Source organism: Erithacus rubecula, assembly GCF_903797595.1.
Source record: "Erithacus rubecula genome assembly, chromosome: 17".
In the NCBI taxonomy this organism is placed as follows: domain Eukaryota; kingdom Metazoa; phylum Chordata; class Aves; order Passeriformes; family Muscicapidae; genus Erithacus; species Erithacus rubecula.
The window spans coordinates 1,257,402-1,276,315 of record NC_136669.1 but is presented as its reverse complement, the minus strand read 5'-3'; the positions used below and the strand labels follow the sequence as shown (position 1 = coordinate 1,276,315).

The window sequence follows — 18,914 nt, the reverse complement described above, 5'->3', positions numbered from 1 at the left end:
CGAGCAGCGCACGGGACCCGGCCCGGCCCGGTCCGGCCGGGATGCGCTGAGCGGGGCCGGGGGCGGGCTGCGAGGAGCCAGCGCTCGGGGGAGGGGGCAAGCGGCCCCGATATCCGCCCCTATATCCGCCCCTATATCCGCCCACAACCCGCGGGGCCCGGCCCGAGCGACCCCCGCCGCCGGAGGGACCCGCACTCCGGCCGGACCGAGCCGGGACCCGGCGGGACCCCCGAACCCCGTGGGACCCCCGAGCCCCGCAGACCCCCGGCGGATCGGAGCGGTGCCCGGGCTCCGGCCATGGGCAGCGGGCGGGCGCTGTGGGTGCTGCTGTTCGCCGCCCTGCTGGGCACCCAGGGATTCCCCCAGACCAACATCAAGATCAGCCAAGGTGAGTGCGGGGCGGGCTGGTGGGCGATGGTGGCGGGGAAGGAGCGTGTGTGTGTGTTTGTGTGTGTGTGTGTGTGTGTTTTGTGTGTTTTTGTGTGTGTGTTTGTGTGTGTGTTTTTGTGTGTTTTTGTGTGTGTTTGTGTGTGTGCGCGGGGCTGGCAGCTGGTTTCCCCCGCTCCAGAAATCCCGGATTTTCTTTGGAACCAACTTCGTTCTTCACCCTAGGGACGTGCCAAGGGCAGTCCCGGCCCTTGTCTCGGGATGGCAAAAGTCCCTGTGCTGGCTCTGAGGTCCCTCGTTTATTCACACTTACTGCATGTGAAACAAATACGGGGTTCTCCTTATTCCCCTTCTTTTCTCTGAGCTGCTGCTGACTCCTGAATGTCACCTCGATTTCTCCCAAACTTTTCTGCACTGTGGGTGCAAGTAAGGGTTTGAACCCTGTTAGGTTTATCGGGACTGTGAGTGGAAAGGGACTGTTAGTGCTGCTTGGTGAGATCATGAGAAAAGGGATCGATACAAGCCTGGCTTTCCTGCCAGACGCCTAATCCGTGGGAGCTTTGCCAAAACCAATTAAGGAGGAAAAAACTCTGCAAGATAACTTCTATCTGTCAGTGCCAGCTGCAGGAGAGCTGCTGCCGGTGTTGGCTGTAGCCTCACAACTCCAAACACACCTGGCAGAGGATTTGAAGTGTAAAACCAGCTTGGTTTCATTAAAGAATTTTAAAAAGCAAAGCCCTCAGTGGGAGAGGATGTCCCTCTCAATGTGCTTCAACTGATGTTTAATATTTTACTTGAAAACTTGTGGCATGTGCTTGATAAACACTTCAGGCTGTGTAAAATATTGCCCAGTAATGAGATTCATGTCTATCAGTGGATGAACCATCCCCTGCAGCTCCACACAACCCCATTGAGACCAAGGTCCCTCCCCAGATCACTTCTTTGGAAGCTGGATGCTCAGTGAGAGGCTCTTTCATCCCTTAAGGAAAAACAAATATTGCAAGTCACATGAAGGTGTCATTGTCTGCCCATGGTCACTATAATGTCAGGGTTTAAGGCTGAGGCATCCCTACATCACACAACAGCACTGTTGTAGTCCTGCCCTCCTGTTTAAATGCTTATTCTGTGGGTTTACTCAATACAGAGGATGTGCTGGGATGGACACCTGGCTCAGCTGGCACCCCCAGCTCAGGCACAGGCAGTTTCTGCTGGAGTGGGTTCCTCCTGGGGTCCCCTGTCTCCCCCATGCCCTCAACTCCCACAGCTCCAGCAGTGCTGAGCCTGGCCAAAGCCCTGCTGCTGTCCCTGTCCCTGGCCTGAGCTGCTGAGAGGTGACTTGTGCTGCCCCAGGATCCTGGTCCTGAGCCCCAGCTCAGCCAGCTGGGACCACTGCCCATCCCTCACTCTCACCACCACAGCCCTCAGGTTCTGCTGAGGGGTTCTGACCCAGAGTTACACATGGCAGGGATCCCCTCAGCTCTTCCCTGTTGACATTAATTCCAGACAAGCCTCTGAGTGTTGATGGACACTCTCCAAACCCAGCTGCTTGCCAAGACCTGGAGAGGTTCACTTGCCTTTTGAGGTCAGAGGGCAGCATTAGCCTGTGGATGTGCCAAGGGGGGTATCTCCTGGCTCCTCTAAGCTTTGAGGAAAGCTGTCAGCTGTTGATGAAATGGAATTCTTTGATTCTCTGCAACAAGAAGAGCATCTGCTGCCAGCACTGACCTGGGCTGGTCTGCTGTCCAAAACCCTTTGATGGAGCTGCAGCTCCTCAGTCTTCCTTGCCTGGGCATCTCTTGCCAGCCTTGTCCTAGTCTCAGATCTCACATCTCAAACCCACAGGTCCCTGGAAGTGAGGCAGCATTGCTCCTTGGGATGAAGGTTTGAGGAGCAAACCTGCTCTTCACCAGCTGAGTGCAGGGGAGCCATGCAGCTGGTGGTAGGTTTTTTTCCCAGTAGCATCCTGAAGAGAAACCCCTGTGAAACTGGCTGGGATTTTCTTAGTTAATTATTTCTAGCTGGAAATAGGCCAGCTGGGGAAGTGAAACTTTTTTTGGCAAAGCAGTGCCAGCTTCTGTATGATTTTGATAAGTGATTTTCCTGGTAGTTCTACAGTGGGGCTCAGCTAGCAAATAAATAAAAAGGCTCCAATTTGGCACTGACACAAATACAGAGCACAAAACTTTTTCTGACCTCAAATATTTTTTTTTCAGCTTTTCTGAGTTAGTAACAGCTGCTTGATCTGAATCTTATCCTCAGCTGAGTCTGGACATCTATTTTGCTGGTGCTGTTTTAAAATGTGGTCTTGCCCTTAAAACTCCTGCATTGTAAATAAAAAAGGGGAGAAGGGATTCTTGCCATCATTTTTCACCAGGAATTTGGGGACAAATGGATGGACTGACTTGGGGTTGGGGGGGAGCCCCCATGCTGATCCTGCCCTGTGTGGAGGAGCTGATGTTTTGCTGGTTTGCTTAAAAGTGAGGATTGGGTCTAAAAAACCCAAATGCTTCCCCTGTCACATTCTAGATCAAAATACCACACACAGCTGCTGGCTTGGCTTGTGAGGCTTTCCTGCAGAGCCATGAGCAGACCCCTATGCTCACAACCCACCATCAAATTTCTTATGGTTTTTCTGCTACAAATATTCCAAATAAAGCAGCTCCCCTAATTGTTCCTGCCTGAAAAACTGGGAGCAGTAGTTTTCCTCCAAAGAGACAGCCAAAGCCTCTGATCCTGACCTAACAGACAAGATGCTAATTAAAAGCTGACCTCCCATATTTTCCTTTTTTGGTATATTTAACCTTAAATTCCTTCAGGCACCTCTGGTTCACTGAAGCTCGTCACATTAATGCTACCTAATGGGAACCAGTATGGAATAACAAAGAGGGACTGTCTCAATTTCTGACTTGGTTTCAGCTGCTCTGAGCAAACACGAGGGTGATTTTCCCTGGAAATTGGGGTCCCCTGGGCTGGCTCTGAGCCAGGACAGTGATGGGATGCTCACTGCAATTAGCACCCAGGAGTGAAGGCTCCATTTGCTGGGGATGCTGCTGGGCTCAGCCCTGTGAATTTTGCCCAGGTGAGGATTTTGTCAAGGCACTATCATAAAATCCCAATTGCTGGGGCAGCTGGTGGTGCCCTCTGGGCTGTGCTCAGCAGGAAGGAGCAGCAGCCTGGAGTCCTTGCAGGGCAGGAGCTTGTCCTTAAAGCCTCACCTGGGACCTGCTGCTAAAGCTGAAGCCTTGTGCTGAAGGTTTGGCCCTGGCTCTGCTTTGGTTTTGGTGGAGACAGGGAGCTCTGGCCAGCACCATGAGGGGAGGAGGGCTTGGCTCCCTGCAATCACATCAGATTTTGGGGTTGCTGGTCCTGCTCTATTGCTGCAGGGAAGTGATTTGCATCTCCTAGGGCTGTTCTAAGGCTTTTCCCAGTGCAGTTATGGCTGAATGTGGATCAGAGAACTGAACTCTTCATCTCTGAGCTGTTTTTATCTCACCCACTCTCCCCAGAGGCTATTTTACTCTTCCAGCCCCTCAGGCCTTATCTTGGTTCCTCCATAGCCCATAATTAGTGCTGATGAGGATGGGAGAGCCCCTTGGGCCCTGGGGATTTGCTGCTGCAGGGTGCAGAGCTGCCCCAGTCCCAGCTCTGGAGGGATGCTGGGGGTCCCAGGGCAGCCTGGGGGGTGACAGCCCCGCAGGGATTAGAGTTCACTTGGCCATGCTCAGGAGGAAAAAAGGTTCTTTGCACTTGTGGTTTGTCACCTGGGGAGAGGACTGACAGGAGTCCCCTATGGGCTGGCTGGTGGCTGCTTGTAGAACACTCAGAGATCCCCATGTGGAAAGAGCTGATGAAAGATGAAATTATCACCCAGAGCTGCCAGCACTGGCACAGGGAAGGATTTGGCTCTGGGAATGCTCACACAGCTGCTTTGGATTCACCTTGCCTCTCTTTTTCTCCACACTGTTGGTACAGCCACATCCCTTGGTGCTGGCAGGGTTTGGCTCTCCCCTCCCTCAGGGAAAGCCATTCCCCCAGCCCCTGTTCTGACCTCTCTGGGCTTGAGCCTGTTGCCTGCTTGGATAGTCTGATGGCATCTGACATCTGCCCTGAGCCCTGCACACCCACCCTGCCCACTGCCCCATGGCCTGACAGCAGCACTGACCCCAGACCACCATCCCTGGCTCAGGGGCAGCTGGCAATCCCCCACTTCACAAACCAGCAGAGAGTGGAGCCTGTGTGCCCCAAGAGCTGAGGGTCCTGGGTGCTGCATCCTCCCATGGTGGAGCAGAACACAGAGGGGTCAGAGCAGGGTGTTAGTGCCACTGCTGTGTTCAGACAGAGGCAGCTACAGACTCCAAAAGGACATCCTGCCCCCACAGGGGCCTCTTTTGGGGCAACTTCCCCACTGTGCAGGAAAGGAGGGGAGGGGGAGCAGCTGGTGGGCTGGCTGTTATCTGGAGGCAGACAGGCTGGCAGCTCTCTGGCTGCTCCTGGGGCTGATGCAGTGCCTACGTGCACAGGGACAGGGACAGGGATGGGGCTTTCCTGGGAGGGAGGAGCTGCAGGCTGTCCCTGCAGGAGGACAGAGCACAGCCATAACCCCAGCCCTGGCTGTCAGCTCCTCTCCCAGCACAGTGGCTCCAGTGCTGCTGATAGAGGCAAGAGGAGCCCTTATCTCCCTTTTCACAGTAGCAAATGTCTGTGCCTTTATTTTAAGCATCCTCTACCTAGAATGATGTCAAGCTAGCTTGGAATGTCCCTCCTGATTTAGACAGATGAGACTGAGAAATGCACAACTCGTTTAAAATGTGTTTTGATTTTTGCACACTTTTGCACAGCTCCTGCAGCAGTTGGTTTTCCCTGCGTGTGTTTGGAGTGAATTGCAGGGTGAAGTGGGACAGCAGGGCTGGGCACTGCTGCCTCCACCAGCTGCTCACCTTCCTGGCCAGGCTGTCTCACCAGCAGCTGCTGGGTGTCTGTGCTCTGCCCCCAGCCCTGCCTGAGCCTGTCCATGCCTACTCCTGCCCGCTGTTCTGGACAGAGTACGAGGGGCACTGCTACCGCTACTTCCCCATCAACAAAACCTGGGCTGAGGCCGACCTCTACTGTGCTGAGTTCTCCATTGGCATCAGGTCAGCCAAGCTGGCCTCCATCCACAGGTGAGGGGTGCAGGAGCAGCCTGGGGAGGAGGGAAACCAGGGCCAAAATCCCCACATCACAGCCTCTGTGTCAGCTGCAGGCTCGTGTTCCATCCCTCTGCAGCAGTGGCCCAGTCAAGGCTGATGCACAGGTCACACAAAGGCATTATAGAAATAAATGCCTTTTCCTGGACTGGCAGGAAGACTGGCATAGTATTCCCTAAATTTCCCCAAACTGTGTTTTTTTTTACTCTTGAAAAATGGATAAAAGTACAATATGATTCCACAGGCTTTTTCCCTCTCGCACAGCTCTCACCAACACTGTGCTCCTCTTGCACAGACTTTGCAAACCAACAGCAGTGAGGAGCAGGGGACACATTTGGTAGGGTGAATGTTTAGGGCCACACTTGACCATTTGCTGCCACATCCTCTTGATTGCCCTTTATTGCTCTGTTTGGCAGCTGGGAAGAAAATGTGTTTGTGTACGACCTGGTGAACAGCCGCGTGCCCGGCATCCCCACCGACATCTGGACAGGACTCAACGACCTGCGGCAGGTGGGAGCACCTGGGGCCACCTGGGACAGGGCTTTGGAACCTTCATGTCCTGGGTTGAAGGACAGCTCTCTGCCAATAAAGGCAGAAGCTTCTCTTGGAAATGGAGAATGTAAACTCCCTCCCTCCAAATTATTATAATTTGGAAATTAAGGGGGCCTCAGGCAAAGATAGGGGAATTAGGAATAACAGTTCTTTACTAGGAAAATTAAAATAGCAATGCAGTATTACAAAGAACAATCCCAAACCCTGCCAGTGTCAGAATCCAAGCTGACACCCTCAGTCAGTCAGGGTGGTGGCACAGTCCCATTCCATGGTGCTGCATCCTCCTGCAGGGGCAGATGTGGTTCAGCTGGAGCAGTGCTCCTGGAGAAGGTGCAGTTTCCTCTGAAGCTCCAGGGATGATGTGGAAAGGTTTGGCTTTCCTCTGGAATCCAGTGGAAAGAAGGTCCCTTGGTGTCCAAAATCTCAGTTTTTATCTGGGTAGGAAAGGCTTGGCTCCTGCCCTGGCTGGAGCATCTCCCAGTGGGATGATGGAATTTTATCAGCCATGCCCTGGGATTCAATGGCCATGAACAGGAGATATCTCCTGGAGGGAGGATGGGCTGTGGGAAGATAAAGATGATTGCCCAGCTGGTTTAAAGATGGCCCATTAGCAGATAATGTGTGCCAGGAGATCAAGATCCCTGCCACACCCAGTTTTAAACAATGGCCCATTAACAGGTGATACCTCCTGGATGAAGGGTGGGTTAAGGGAAAGGTAAAGATGATTGTCCAGCTGGTTTAAAGATGGCCCATTAGCAGATAATATGTGCCAGGAGATCAGGGACACTGCCCCACCCTGCTGCAACAGATGGGGACAGAATTCACATTTCTGGCTACATCAACCCAACACAGTTCACCTCTCTCTGCTCTCCTGGAAAGCCACTTGATTTTCTTTTTGTCTCCTTATGCCCCCTTTAATCAGGAGGTGGCATATAGTCTGTGGTGCAGCATGTAGAGAAACTTATTTCACCCATTCCATTCTACTTTTAAAAGAGAAGTGTTACTAGAATTAATAGATTAATCAGTAATTACTCATATCACATTTTATTACTGGATTAACAGAGCATTGTGCTACTGGTCCAAGAAGAGCAAATGAACTGAAAAGGTCTTCAGTGTCAAAAATCACCAAGTTCCATTGCTCTCTTGTGATACTCTGTGACTTTTGGAAGCTGACATGTTGGAAATATATAGTCCAATATGTTAGAAAGAAAAATGGAGACCATCAGGAGAAGAGTCTCATGTCAGCAAATTTTTTGTAGATACTGGAAAAGGAATGGAAAATGAAAAGAAATGCATAACTGGGTGGGGGTGTTAAAAATATATATAGACTTAATTTCTGGGCTCACCCTGGTGAGAACACTACAAAATGTGGGGCTGTTCTTGGCAAATTTCCAGGTGTAGAGCCCAAATGTGCTGTTTAGATTTGCTGAGTGGTGTCTGTCCATGTCCCTGAGTGGTGACAGACTGTCCTCATGTCCCCTGGGCTGTGTGACACTGGGGATGGCAATGCTGAGAGGTGACAGACTGTCCCCTTGTCCCCTGGGCTCTGTGGCACTGGGGATGGCAATGCTGAGTGGTGACAGACTGTCCCCCTGTCCCCTGGGCTCTGTGTCACTGGGGATGGGGATGCTGAGAGGTGACAGACTGTCCCCTTGTCCCCTGGGCTGTGTGACACTGGGGATGGCAATGCTGAGAGGTGACAGACTGTCCCCTTGTCCCCTGGGCTCTGTGGCACTGGGGATGGCAATGCTGAGTGGTGACAGACTGTCCCCCTGTCCCCTGGGCTCTGTGGCACTGGGGATGGGGTGGGGGCTCCGTGGGGCTGTGTCCCCACCCAGGGCAGTCACAGCTCTGTGCTGACACCTTTCCCCACGTGTCAGGAGGGTCACTTTGAGTGGACAGATGGCTCCTCCTTCGACTACCACTACTGGGATGGCAGCCAGCCCGACGATGGGATCCACTCCATCCCGGAGGAGGAGGACTGTGTGCAGATCTGGTACAGGCACAGCAGTGGTGAGTGCCCCGGGCACCTCCAGTGCTATTTGCATGTCAGTGCATTCAATCCAATGGCTCCTGCTTTTCTGAACAGCTCGCTGGCAGCCAGAGGATTTGCATTTTAATTTTTCAGTGTTATTTTCTTCTTTTTTCTTTGCAGTAGAAAGGTGTTTTTCCTTTCACCATCTACATACATGCTCATTTTCCCTCTGCTCCCTGCCCATCTCCCTCTCCCATAGTAGCAGCAGGACAGGAGCATCAGCTGCCTTGAAGAATTACCAAATTTAGTCAAAGGTCAAATTTTCCCATTTCCCCTCCCAGATGGGAAACCTGTGGAAACACTCCTTGGTTTGCCAGCTTTTCTCTGCTGTGCTTGGGCCAGGACATCTTGGTAAAGTGTGACAAGACCCTTCCTGTGCAAAAGCCCCACCTCACACCTCACTGCAGTGAGAGCAGTGCTCCAGATGTGCCTGGATGTGCTGCCCATGGATAATTCTGGGGGAACAGGACTGTTGGCAGCTCCACCACCAAGCCCAAGCTGGGGCCAGGCTCCCCTGTCACATCCCCAGATGAGCATGGCTGGGAATGGCACAACTGGGAGCACATCCCACGATGGCAGGAGGTCCAGGTCCCCAGGGCAGCGCGTGGTTCTCTCCTTTTGCCCTTTTCCAGCTAATTTTGTGTTTTTTTGGAGGGCAGCCCTGCGCTCCTGGAACGACAACGCCTGTGGCAGAGCCTTCCCCTTCGTCTGCAAGATCCCCTCCCTGGCCCTGGACTGAGGCTCTGGTGCTGCCCACCCCCTCATGCTGGGCCACCCCCCAGCCGTGCCAGGAGCATGGCAGGGGCTGGCAGAGCCTGGAGCTGCCTGGGTCCCCAGCCAGCCCTGGCTGCAGGATCCCTCCTGGCTGGGTGGGGATGGAGCTGCCTCTGCACTGCAGCAGCTGCACTCACTGCAGAGCAGCCCCCAAGCCTGGGACTCCAACCACCACCGTGTGCTAGAGGAAACCAAAGTGTTAGCACCCAAAAATAGCCCTGTGTAGAAAATGCTTTTGCCTGTTTTCTGTGAAGAGTGGAGGAAAAGTGTTGTTTTCTGTTAAGTTATGTGAAATGCCTCTTGTCCATGTAATTTTTCTCTCTGCTAAAATAAACAGCAAACAGCAGGTGGAGACTCTGGTGTGTTTCTTGCACTGGAGTAGCAGTGATTCCCTGGGGATTTGGGGTTTTATGTAAAAGAATTTGCTTTTCCCTCTCTTTTACAGAGGTGTGCTGGGGGGAAGCAGCTGCCTAGGAAAGTTTATTTTATCACTCTGGCTGTTTTTTTGGGGTGTGTGGGGCAGCCTGTGTGCTCACCCCGTCCTTTGCCTGGCCCCCAGCACACCCAGAGTGGCCTGGGCTGGCACCAGGTGTGGCTGATTTGGGTGTGGCTGATTTGGGTGTGGCTGATTTGGGTGTGGCTGATTCAGGTGTGTGGCTGATTCGGGTGTGGCTGATTCAGGTGTGTGGCTGATTCAGGTGTAGCTGATTCAGGTGTAGCTGATTCAGGTGTGGCTGATTCAGGTGTGGCTGATTCAGGTGTAGTTGATTCAGGTGTAGTTGATTCAGGTGTGGCTGATTCAGGTGTAGCTGGTTCAGGTGTAGTTGATTCAGGTGTAGTTGATTCAGGTGTGGTTGATTCAGGTGTGGCTGATTCAGGTGTGGCTGGAGGGCAGGTGAGGGGCTGGCACACCCTGCCTGCTCCTGGCTGGGCAGAGCTTGCAGTGCTGTTTCCCTGTGAGATGATGTTTTCTCCCCCAGCTCTCTGCTGAACTGGCACCACAGAAATACTTCTGTCTCCCAGGTAAATAGTTTTTGGGGAGGTGAGGGTGGTTGTTTGAGCTGCTCAGTGTGGAGATGGGACTCTCCTCCTTGGAGCAGGGTGGGTTTGCAGGGTTTGGGTGGAGTGGGGCTATTGAGGAATAAACAGGTTTCTCCTGCAGGGGACACAGCTCCAGGGCACTGCTGCACCCAGTCAGACACAGTAAATCCAGTGGGATGTGAATCTGCTCCCTCAGCCCTGTACCTTGCAGGTGCTTTGGGGGAGCCACGAGTCCCTTTTGTCCCTGCTCTGACCCACCCCAGCTGCTGCCTGCAAAGATGAATAAAGCATTGCCATAAAATTGTCTGGTCCCTCTTGATGCCACCATCTTAGAAATAAAACACACCAAGATAAAAACTTTCCAAGTGATCACAGTGGATGGAATTGAGGTCAGGAGCTGAGGCTGCACTGGGAGCTTGAGCTGCTTCCTCAGAGGAGCTTTCAGCTGAGATGTGCTTCCTCTTGGAGAGAGGCTGGAAAATTTGGTGGGGGTAATAATGGTGTTGTGAGTGGAATGTGTGTGCTGGAGCAAGTTTCTAAAATAAGAAAGTGCTGTCATCCCTGATTTTGTATTTTTATTTATAAAAATATTTACACACACACACACATATAAATGCATAACACATATAAATGCAACTATAATTTTTATTGTATTTTAAAAATATACACACTATTCATATATTAATATGGAAAGTTAGCAATTTGTGTAGTTTTCAGTTCTGGATTTCAGCATTGGATGTGTTTTCTAGAGGCTTGTGTTTCACCTGAAAACAATAAATTATGTATGGATGACAACAGTGTGTAAATAAACCAGCTGTTTGAAAAGCAAGATCCTGGATGCAGCAAGCTGGATAAAGTTGGTGTGGCAGAAAAGGGTTTGAGGAGGCAGGACATGAATGATGAGCTTGTGGCGCTGTGTCCTGGATAGAGGCCAGGGTGGGACAGCCCAGTGTCCCCATGTCCCCATGGCAGGGCTGGGGCTGCTCCCAGTGCCAAGCTGGCCCCAGGCTGCCCCTCCCAGTTTGTTTTCCCTGCTCCTCCCGTGTCTCCTGCTCAGAGGAGAGTTCATCACTGCTGGGGATTGCTGTGCCTCCAGCCAAACAACTGTCTTTTTTTTTTTTTTTTTCCCTGCAAGTGGTATGAGATGTTTCAAAAGAAAGGTTAAAACCTTCCCTTGGGAAAGCTGTTTGAAGATCTGGGCCCTACTGTGGTTAAAAATATTGCTAATGGGGAGCCCAGTGAAAGCTGTCACCTCCAATTAACATCTTCATTTCCAGGTAAAAAGAGCCGAACATGCATGACCTGAAAGTCAGGACCAAAGTTAATCGGGGCTTTGTTTCCCACCCCCCCTGTCTTTCTTCTTTGGCTCCAGGGTCCTCACTCAAAAATCAACCCTCTGTCCTTGCCAGTGTCTTCTATTTCACAGTAATCAAATCAAATTCAGGAAACAACAGGAGTTTGCACCTCCTTAATGAACTTCTAGTGGATCTGGTTGATGAAAGGTGAGCCAAGCCCTTTCTGGTTCCAGACTCTGCATGGCCTGGAGCAGCTCCAGATTCCAGGCTCAACTTATTTATTTTTCTGTTCTTCCTGCCCCACAACCCCTCACTCCCTTGTTGTCTCTGGGCTGGGCTGTCCTTTCCTCTATTAATTCGGTTAAGATTTTTTTTCTCCCATAAATGACTGGGAGAATAAGGGCTGCCCGGCTGAATAATGAGCTTTTTCTTGTGCATTTCCCTTGGATTTAATTGCCTGAGCAGTGGCTCAGCTCCTGCCCTAAGGCCAGGATGCCACAGAGTGGTTCCCTTTGACAGAGAACAAAAATATCTCGGGACCAAAAAACATGCTTGGAGCAGCTCAGGGAGTACATTACAGACTGGCTGCACCCCCCAAAAACCTCCAAGCCACAAACCCCTGTGATAAATGAGATCATCCATCTGTGCAGTGGGGTTAGTGTTAAACCCCACAGCTTTAGTGCATCCCAAATGTCTGCAGCAGGGAGGAATGGAGCAGTGGGGCTCAGGGAAGGTGAGCAGGATCTGTGTGAGTCCCATTGGATGTTGGTTTAACTGAGATGCTCCTGCTGTTCTGCAGGAATGCTTTCCCATCCCTCCTGGTGCCATCTGCTCCCTGCTGCTGCCAGGGAATCAGTGGGACAGTGGGGACCAGAGGGGACAGAGGGCTCAGCTGCAGCAGCCATGGCTCCTGCAGGAGGATCAGGCTGGGTTTTAGGAAGCTGGGTGTAATAGCACCTGAACTAATTGCAAAAGCTCAGTGGAAGCTCCAGCAGCACTGGAGAGACTCAGCTGCTGTGGGCTCCTCCAGGCTGGGGGACCCTGGGATGGGGCTGGCTCATGTTGTTCCCTTTTGGTACCCCAAAAGTCTCCTCCTCTTCTGTGGCCAAGGATTTCCAGGCCTCCTGAGAAAACTGCCCTGGTGGGGAGATCTGGCTGGGGCCAGAGCCCCTGTCTCTGTTTGGGCCAGGCTCTGCAGCACAGCCACCTAAAAAGGGTGGTTATATTCTTCATTAACCACTTTTGCTTTGCTGGGGCTCAGTAACTTGGCTGGAAACTTTAATTCCTGGGTGCAAATTGCCAGAGGAAAAGCACAGATCTGACAGGAGCACAATTGCCACTGCAGTCCCTGCTCAGAGCACCAGTCCCCCTTGAAGGGCACAGAGCCAAACACAGGTGACATGAGAAGGACCCAGAGCTGGCACCCTGTGGGTGCTGGGGCTGCTCAGGGCTGTTCTGGGTGATGCTGCAGGAGCTGATGCTGCTCTCAGCCCTGGCTGCTGTCCCCAGGCAGGGTCCTGGGCACAGGAAAAATATAGCTGTATTTGGGAATCTACCAAAAAAGTCTAGTCCAGCTCTCAGGGTTACCATGACAACTAGATATTTGCTCATTTGTATTTCTTGAAAATTATACTGGGCTGCTGATTGCCTCGTTTGTGAGGCTCTTTGTCAGGATGCCAACAAATCCCTGTTTGTCAGGGGCTGGGAGGGGGAGAGTGGTGCTGCTGTTGAGCAGATTTCTGAATGGAACTCTGCTGGAGTGTGGGTGTGTTGTGACAGCACCCTTCCCACAGACACCCAGGAACACCCCACTGGCCCAGGGAGAGGGTGATTGCTCTGCTCATCCTCTCTGACCTCCATTGGCACTTGTGCCATTGCTTGGGTCAGCATAAAATCTGAGAGACTTGTCATGGGAGACCACGCTCAGGATGGGATGGGGGAAAGCTTGACAGGAAATGTCTTTTTACATGGAAAGGGCTCAAATAAAATATCCTTGTCTAGCTGTTCTTGAGAACCAGCCACAGGGCAGGAAGGCAAGAGGTTTAATTTTTTACTGTGTCCCTTGTGTTCAGCTGAGAGCCTCAGGAGTGGAGGGGCCCCAACAGCAGCACCCACCAGCTGGGATGGGATGGCTGTGCTGCTGCTCCCAGGGGAATAACCACCATCCTCTGCTTCCAGAGTGCACACAGACTGTGGGGATTGGAAGAATGCCAGCTCAGATTAAATGCTCCCTGGGTTTTGGTATTGCAAAGCTGGCACCAAGTGTGGAGCAGTGGGAAAGGATGATGCTGCAGGGCTGGCTGGAATTGCAGAGGTGGCTGTAGAAGAGGATAGGGCAGGCTTCTCTTTTTATCCTGAAGGAAAAATTGATTTGATTCGAATGCTGTTTAGGTTCTACAGCCCTGGGTTCCTGAAAGTCAATTGACTCAACCCAGCAGCTGTTTAAGTGCTCAGCATTCCTTGTCAAGTATTTGCTTAGCAGCAAAAAGCCACTTGCCATGAGCCTCCTTTGTCTTGTTGAGATAATTAAATTAGGAGCTTGTCCCCATGGGGATGTAAGACCTTCATGGGGTCCTACTCTGCCCAGCTGCCTCTCTCCTCATACCACCAGCATGGGCTGCACTCAGCAGACACTGAATGTGGAGATCCCAGCAGAGGGAGAGGGAGGGAACAGCAGCAGTATGGGTTAAAGCAATTAAATGTGCTATTTCATCAGTGTGGAGGGTAACTGCTTACAGGGAAGGGCCATGGCCTTTATTCATCTCCAAAGCATTATATGAAATCATGGTCCCAAATAAATGCTGAATGCAAATGATGAATGCAGTAACCCAGTATGGACAGCTGACCTGGACTTAGTTGGGTTGTGAAAGTGATTATAATACAGTAATAGCAGTAAGATTAACAGCTCTAATGAAATCTTGGCCAGGGCAAAAGCCACCAGGCTGCCAAAGCATCCTGGTGCTGGTGGCTTTGGTCCCTTCAACCCTGGGTACACCCAGGATGTCACTGTTAGGTGAAGTTTTGAGGAAGGACTAGAGAGTTTGTGGCTTTGGGTGGAGTGGGGTGAGGTGGTGATGAAGGATGCTGCAGTTCTTGCACCCCTGGTTTTAGGGAACAGCCATACAAGACAGCAAATGCCTGTCAGGGTGGGATTTTTAACCCCAAAATGACAGTGCAAGCTCTCACTGCTCATGTGGTCTGGCAGCTGCAGCCACCACATTTTCTCTCTCATTCCTTTCCCTATTTTTCTGGTTTAAACTGGGCAAACCCAAAAAAACCTGCTTTTTTGTTTGAAGAGTTCAGTGCAGTGAATGACCCATTTTTCTTCTTGGATGAGTCATGGATCCTCCTTTGAAAGATCTCATTATTAATATGCCATTTAGGAGATATGTCTGAATTTTCCAGCAGTGGCAGCAGCCTTGTCTGTGCTCACCAAGGAGCCCTCACAATGAATGGCATATGCCAAATGGCTTCATGCAAAAGATTTAGTGTCTATGAACTTTTAAAGGACATTGCTTTCATGCTAAAGACTTTTTCCATATTAGAAATGTGTTGAAATTCTCCTCATAAGCAGGAGAAGGGGATCCCTCCCCAGATGCTGCTGAGAGAGAGGAGAAGGAAGGTATTTTATCAGTGCAGAGGCAGTCCCATGTGCAGCTTCATCAAAGATAAAATCATGTCAGATTTGATTAGAAGGTGGGATAGAGAGGGAGAAATGGATCAGCCTCTGTGGCATTCATCACCCTGGGAAAGCCAGTGCTGGCAGTTTGCATCTCTGGAGTGCCCAGCAGAGCTGGACTGCAGTTTTCCATGGCAGGCTTCAGGGATGGAATTTTGGCCTGGTAAATGGGAAATCCCTTCCAGCTGCTCTGTGCTCCAGCAGTTTCTGGAGCCCTGGAGAGTTCTGGGGGGCTCAGCTGGCACAAGCCTGGGTCTCATTCTCAGAAAGGCTGGGGCTGCTCTGGGCTGCTCTATTACAAGCTGCCCCCATGCAGACACTGCAGCATCCCTGGCAATCTCTGACATCACTGTGATTTCCCCTGCCCTCTTTTACAGCACTTTGAGCAATCAGCATGTGATTCAGCAATAAGAGTGCTAATTACATGGCACAGCCACAGGGTTAAATTAGTTTCAGCCATCACCAAGGACTTCCTGAACGTTTGTACTCCTGCACAGTTATTGTGATTTTCTTTAAATGATTTAGTCCTGAATCCAGAGGAGTTCCCTTTAAACAAGATTTGCCCCAGCTTGTGTTCATGTTGCAGTAGAGCTCACAGTGGTGGTGCTGAGCTGGAGCCCAGAGCGTTGCAAATGCAGCCCTGAAAGAAGTCACTAAAATATGTAGCAATAATTCCTGAATTGCTTAAAAAAAAAAAAAAAATAAAGGGAGGAGAAGAAGGCAGACACAATGATGTATTGATAATTCATCTATCCCTGCCTGCACCAGGCTCTCATTTCTAGTGTGCTGGAATGAACTCAGAATACCACCATTAATGGCAGTGGAATTGCTTCTTGATTTATGTCTTCACAGTCTGTAGTTTGGGCTAAATCACCTTTGGTGTTTGAAAAGTGAGACCATCCAGAAAAAGAAAAGGAGCCACACAAATACTTCTGGCAAGGTGGAATCTGATCTCTCCTAATTAACCAAAGCCTGCATGGTTTTCTGTGGGTATTTCTGGCTTGCATTCCCCATTAGAAAGCCAAGCAGGCTGGGTGTGAGTAGTGCAGCTCACACAGGTGGGACAGTGAGGGAGGGATGCAGGGACAGCCACCAGCACTTTCCTGGGCTTCACCTGTCCCCTCCAGGCACAGAGGGATGCAGGAGCCCATCTGCATCCCAACTCTGTCACCAAGAGACCCTCTTGCCTGGTTTGGCACATGCTGTGTCTGCCTCTTTGCATCCCAAATTTCTGAAAGTGCATTGCCATATGTTGTATGAGCTATAGACCATTGGGGGATGAATCACAGCTCCTGCTGCTGAAATCCTCTCCCACCAGGATCTTGTTGTTATTGATGACACACAGCTATTTAGGGTGAGGATGGGTGGTGGGCAGTGCTGTGGGGCTGTGATCAGGCTGGGAGGTGACCCCAAAGAGCTGGGTTTGTCTGGGAGCACCTGGCACAGGAAGATTGCAGGGGCAGGGTGCCTCCCCTGCCTTTCCAGACCTGCCAGGTGGGGCACTGGGAGTGCTCAGCCCTGACTTGGACCTTAATGCACAGCAGATGAGATTGTCCTAAGGCAGGGCAGCTCCTGGTGAGCTGCTGTGCCCTGTCACCCGTGGGCTTCTCTGTACCCAGTGCTTCCTCTGGGTGCACCCACATCACCCATGGCAGGGCACTGCTGCCACCCAGAGCCTTTCCTGCAGCTGCTCTGCCACCTGAATCCACCTGCAGCACTTTGCCCTGCTCAGTTCCTTCTGTTTTCACGGGGATTATAAAGCACAGCCTGGCATCTGAAAGCAAACTTCAGGTTCTGGTGTTTACAAAGTGCTGGGGTTGAAGCTGTGATCTCAGCCTGGAGCACAGCAGGCTCCTGGGGATGCACCCCAATGAGCAAAGCCAGGCAGGAAACAGGGATAGAGCAGGGGAAAAAGCAAATGGAAGCAATCATGTGATGTTTACATTATTTTGGGAAAGGCAAACTGTAAGACTGAGGTTTTTCTCTGAGTTTCACTGCTCGAGCTCTGATGGTGCACTCAAATGAGAGGTTGTGCACTGGGGGCACTGGCAGCTGCACTGTGTGGGGTACAGGGGAAGGGACAGTCATTCCAGATACACAACTGGACAAAGGATGCTGCTAGCTCATTTTATCCTCCCACAAACAACCCTCAGAAGATGCAGAACCAGTCACTGACACTCAGCAAACACTGGGGTGTCCAGCCCATCACCTGCTCAGGAGGGGATGACTGTGTGTCCAAAGTGCCCAAAACCATTCCTGCCTTGTCCTCCGTGGGTGGCACTGCTCGGAGGGGACCAGGGATGCACCAGGGATGTACCAGGGGTGCACTAAAGCTGAACCAGGGATGCACCAGTGCAGGGCTGCACCAGGGATGCACCAGGGATGCACTAAAGCTGCACCAGGGATGTACCAGGGATTCACTAAAGCTGCACCAGGGATGCACTAAAGCTGCCCAGGGGCTGCACAGGCGCCGCCCGAAGCAGCGGCACCGTCCCAGCGCCCCGGCCGTGTGTGGCAGCGCGGGCAGCGCGATGTCCCCGCTCCAGCCGCGCATCCGTGACAAGCTGCTGCCATCTCTCGGCCGTGCGAACCCGGAGCTCCCTTTGCCGGGGACATGTCCCCAGGCGCTGCTCTGCCTCCTGTGTTCGTGCCACTGCTCCCTTTGCCCTGTGGAGTGACCCTGGGTGCTGCCGGTGGTGGCAGGTGTCCCCAGGTGAGCATCCGAGAGACCTCATTGTGCAGCCCCTTCCTCCAAATAACATACTCGACTGGCTGTCTTTGGTGTTTCAACCCAACACTGATAAAGATTTTTCTGTCAGTTTGAAAATTATGTACTGAAAGTAATGGAAAGTCTCAGGCTCACCTGTTTGCTTCAGGGACATGCCACATAATGAGCCCTTTCCTGGGCTTAAAAGTGGAGTTTATAAGCAGCAAAGATGTGAGCATTCTATTTTATATATAGTGTTTAGGCTGTGTGTGGCTCAAGATTGAATGGTAACTACTACAATCATGCACAAGAGGTTTCAGAAATGAACTTCAGAAAGTAGAATATCTGATCCCTCTCTGGTGAGCCCCATCCAGAGCTAAGTATGACTCAATCCATCCATCCATCTATCCCCTCAAAAACTACCACTGTGATTTCCTTCAAAACAAACAGATTATGCTCTGACAGCTCCAGGGCACCAGCAGCTGTAGAGGTTATTTGTTGGAATGACAGCCCTTCTTTTTCATTTGTGTGAGACCATACTGCTCATCTGTGGTCCTTTGAAAAGAGAAAATGGAAATTGTTGGAAAAATACAAGTGAGTATGGTGGCTGCAGAGGCTGGGTGTAGGAAATGCAAGCTGACAGCTCTCTTCCCACACCAGGCTGGGTGTTAAACTCTCTTTGGGGAGAGCAGCCCAGTGACAGTCATCCTGACCAGCTATCATGAACATGTTCTCTACAGCTTCCTCCTATCCTTCCCATGGGGATAGTTGTAGGCTTTATCCATGGGGATAAAGGACACGTTTGAGCAGCCATTAAAAAAATTAGGATTGTCAAAGTCTGTCAGGTGTTTGGTGATGCAGATGTGATCCGTTTGTATGTGATGTCTCTGGCAGTGATGTAAGCTGGTTTCTCAAATGCAAGGCTCTAAATAAATCACTTTTCCAATACTGAAAAATAAATTTAAATTATGTTGCACTGAAAGGAGGAGGGGGGAGCATGGGTTGAAGACCTGCTCTGAGCTAATAGCCCCTCGCTGAGAAGAAGAATGTTAAATGGGTGCAATTCAGGCTGTTTTTCTTGCCTCTGCCCAGATCAACAGCAGTGAGTCATCGCGGCTCAGCTGCCGGTGCTCGCAGCACAGTGAGGCTGCCCAAACCTGCTCCCCTCTGCTCTGACAGGAGCAGGGCTGATCCCTGCCTCCCTCAGCACCATCACTCCGTGGAAACACGCTTGCAGACACCCCACGTTTTATTCTCAATA

General features: G+C 51.3%; 2 protein-coding genes across 3 annotated transcripts in view; both read left to right on the top strand.

The window, feature by feature from the left end:
• The window catches only part of GDE1 (glycerophosphodiester phosphodiesterase 1), a 166,489-nt gene that overhangs the window by 109,646 nt on the left and 37,929 nt on the right, over positions 1–18,914 (top strand). The gene's annotated exons all lie outside the window — the stretch shown is intronic.
• CLEC19A (C-type lectin domain containing 19A) lies at positions 252–8,914 on the top strand. Of its 2 annotated transcripts, none has more exons than XM_079320876.1 (5): positions 252–388; positions 5,381–5,546; positions 5,987–6,080; positions 8,003–8,135; positions 8,817–8,914. In XM_079320876.1, the coding sequence occupies exons 1-5, from the start codon at positions 298–300 to the stop codon at positions 8,894–8,896; spliced, it is 564 nt and encodes a 187-aa protein (XP_079177002.1). In that variant the 5' UTR covers positions 252–297; the 3' UTR covers positions 8,897–8,914. The 2 variants fall into 2 exon arrangements, with proteins under 2 accessions (XP_079177002.1, XP_079177001.1); XM_079320875.1 differs by lacking the exon at positions 8,817–8,914 and adding an exon at positions 8,278–8,526.

Excerpts from the sequence above, each read along its gene's own strand:
- CLEC19A (XM_079320875.1), top strand. The coding sequence starts at position 298 with ATGGGCAGCGGGCGGGCGCTGTGGGTGCTGCTGTTCGCCGCCCTGCTG. Across the intron at positions 389-5,380 it reads CAACATCAAGATCAGCCAAG|CCCTGCCTGAGCCTGTCCAT; the intron begins GTGAGTGCGGGG and ends CTCTGCCCCCAG. Across the intron at positions 5,547-5,986 it reads AAGCTGGCCTCCATCCACAG|CTGGGAAGAAAATGTGTTTG; the intron begins GTGAGGGGTGCA and ends TCTGTTTGGCAG.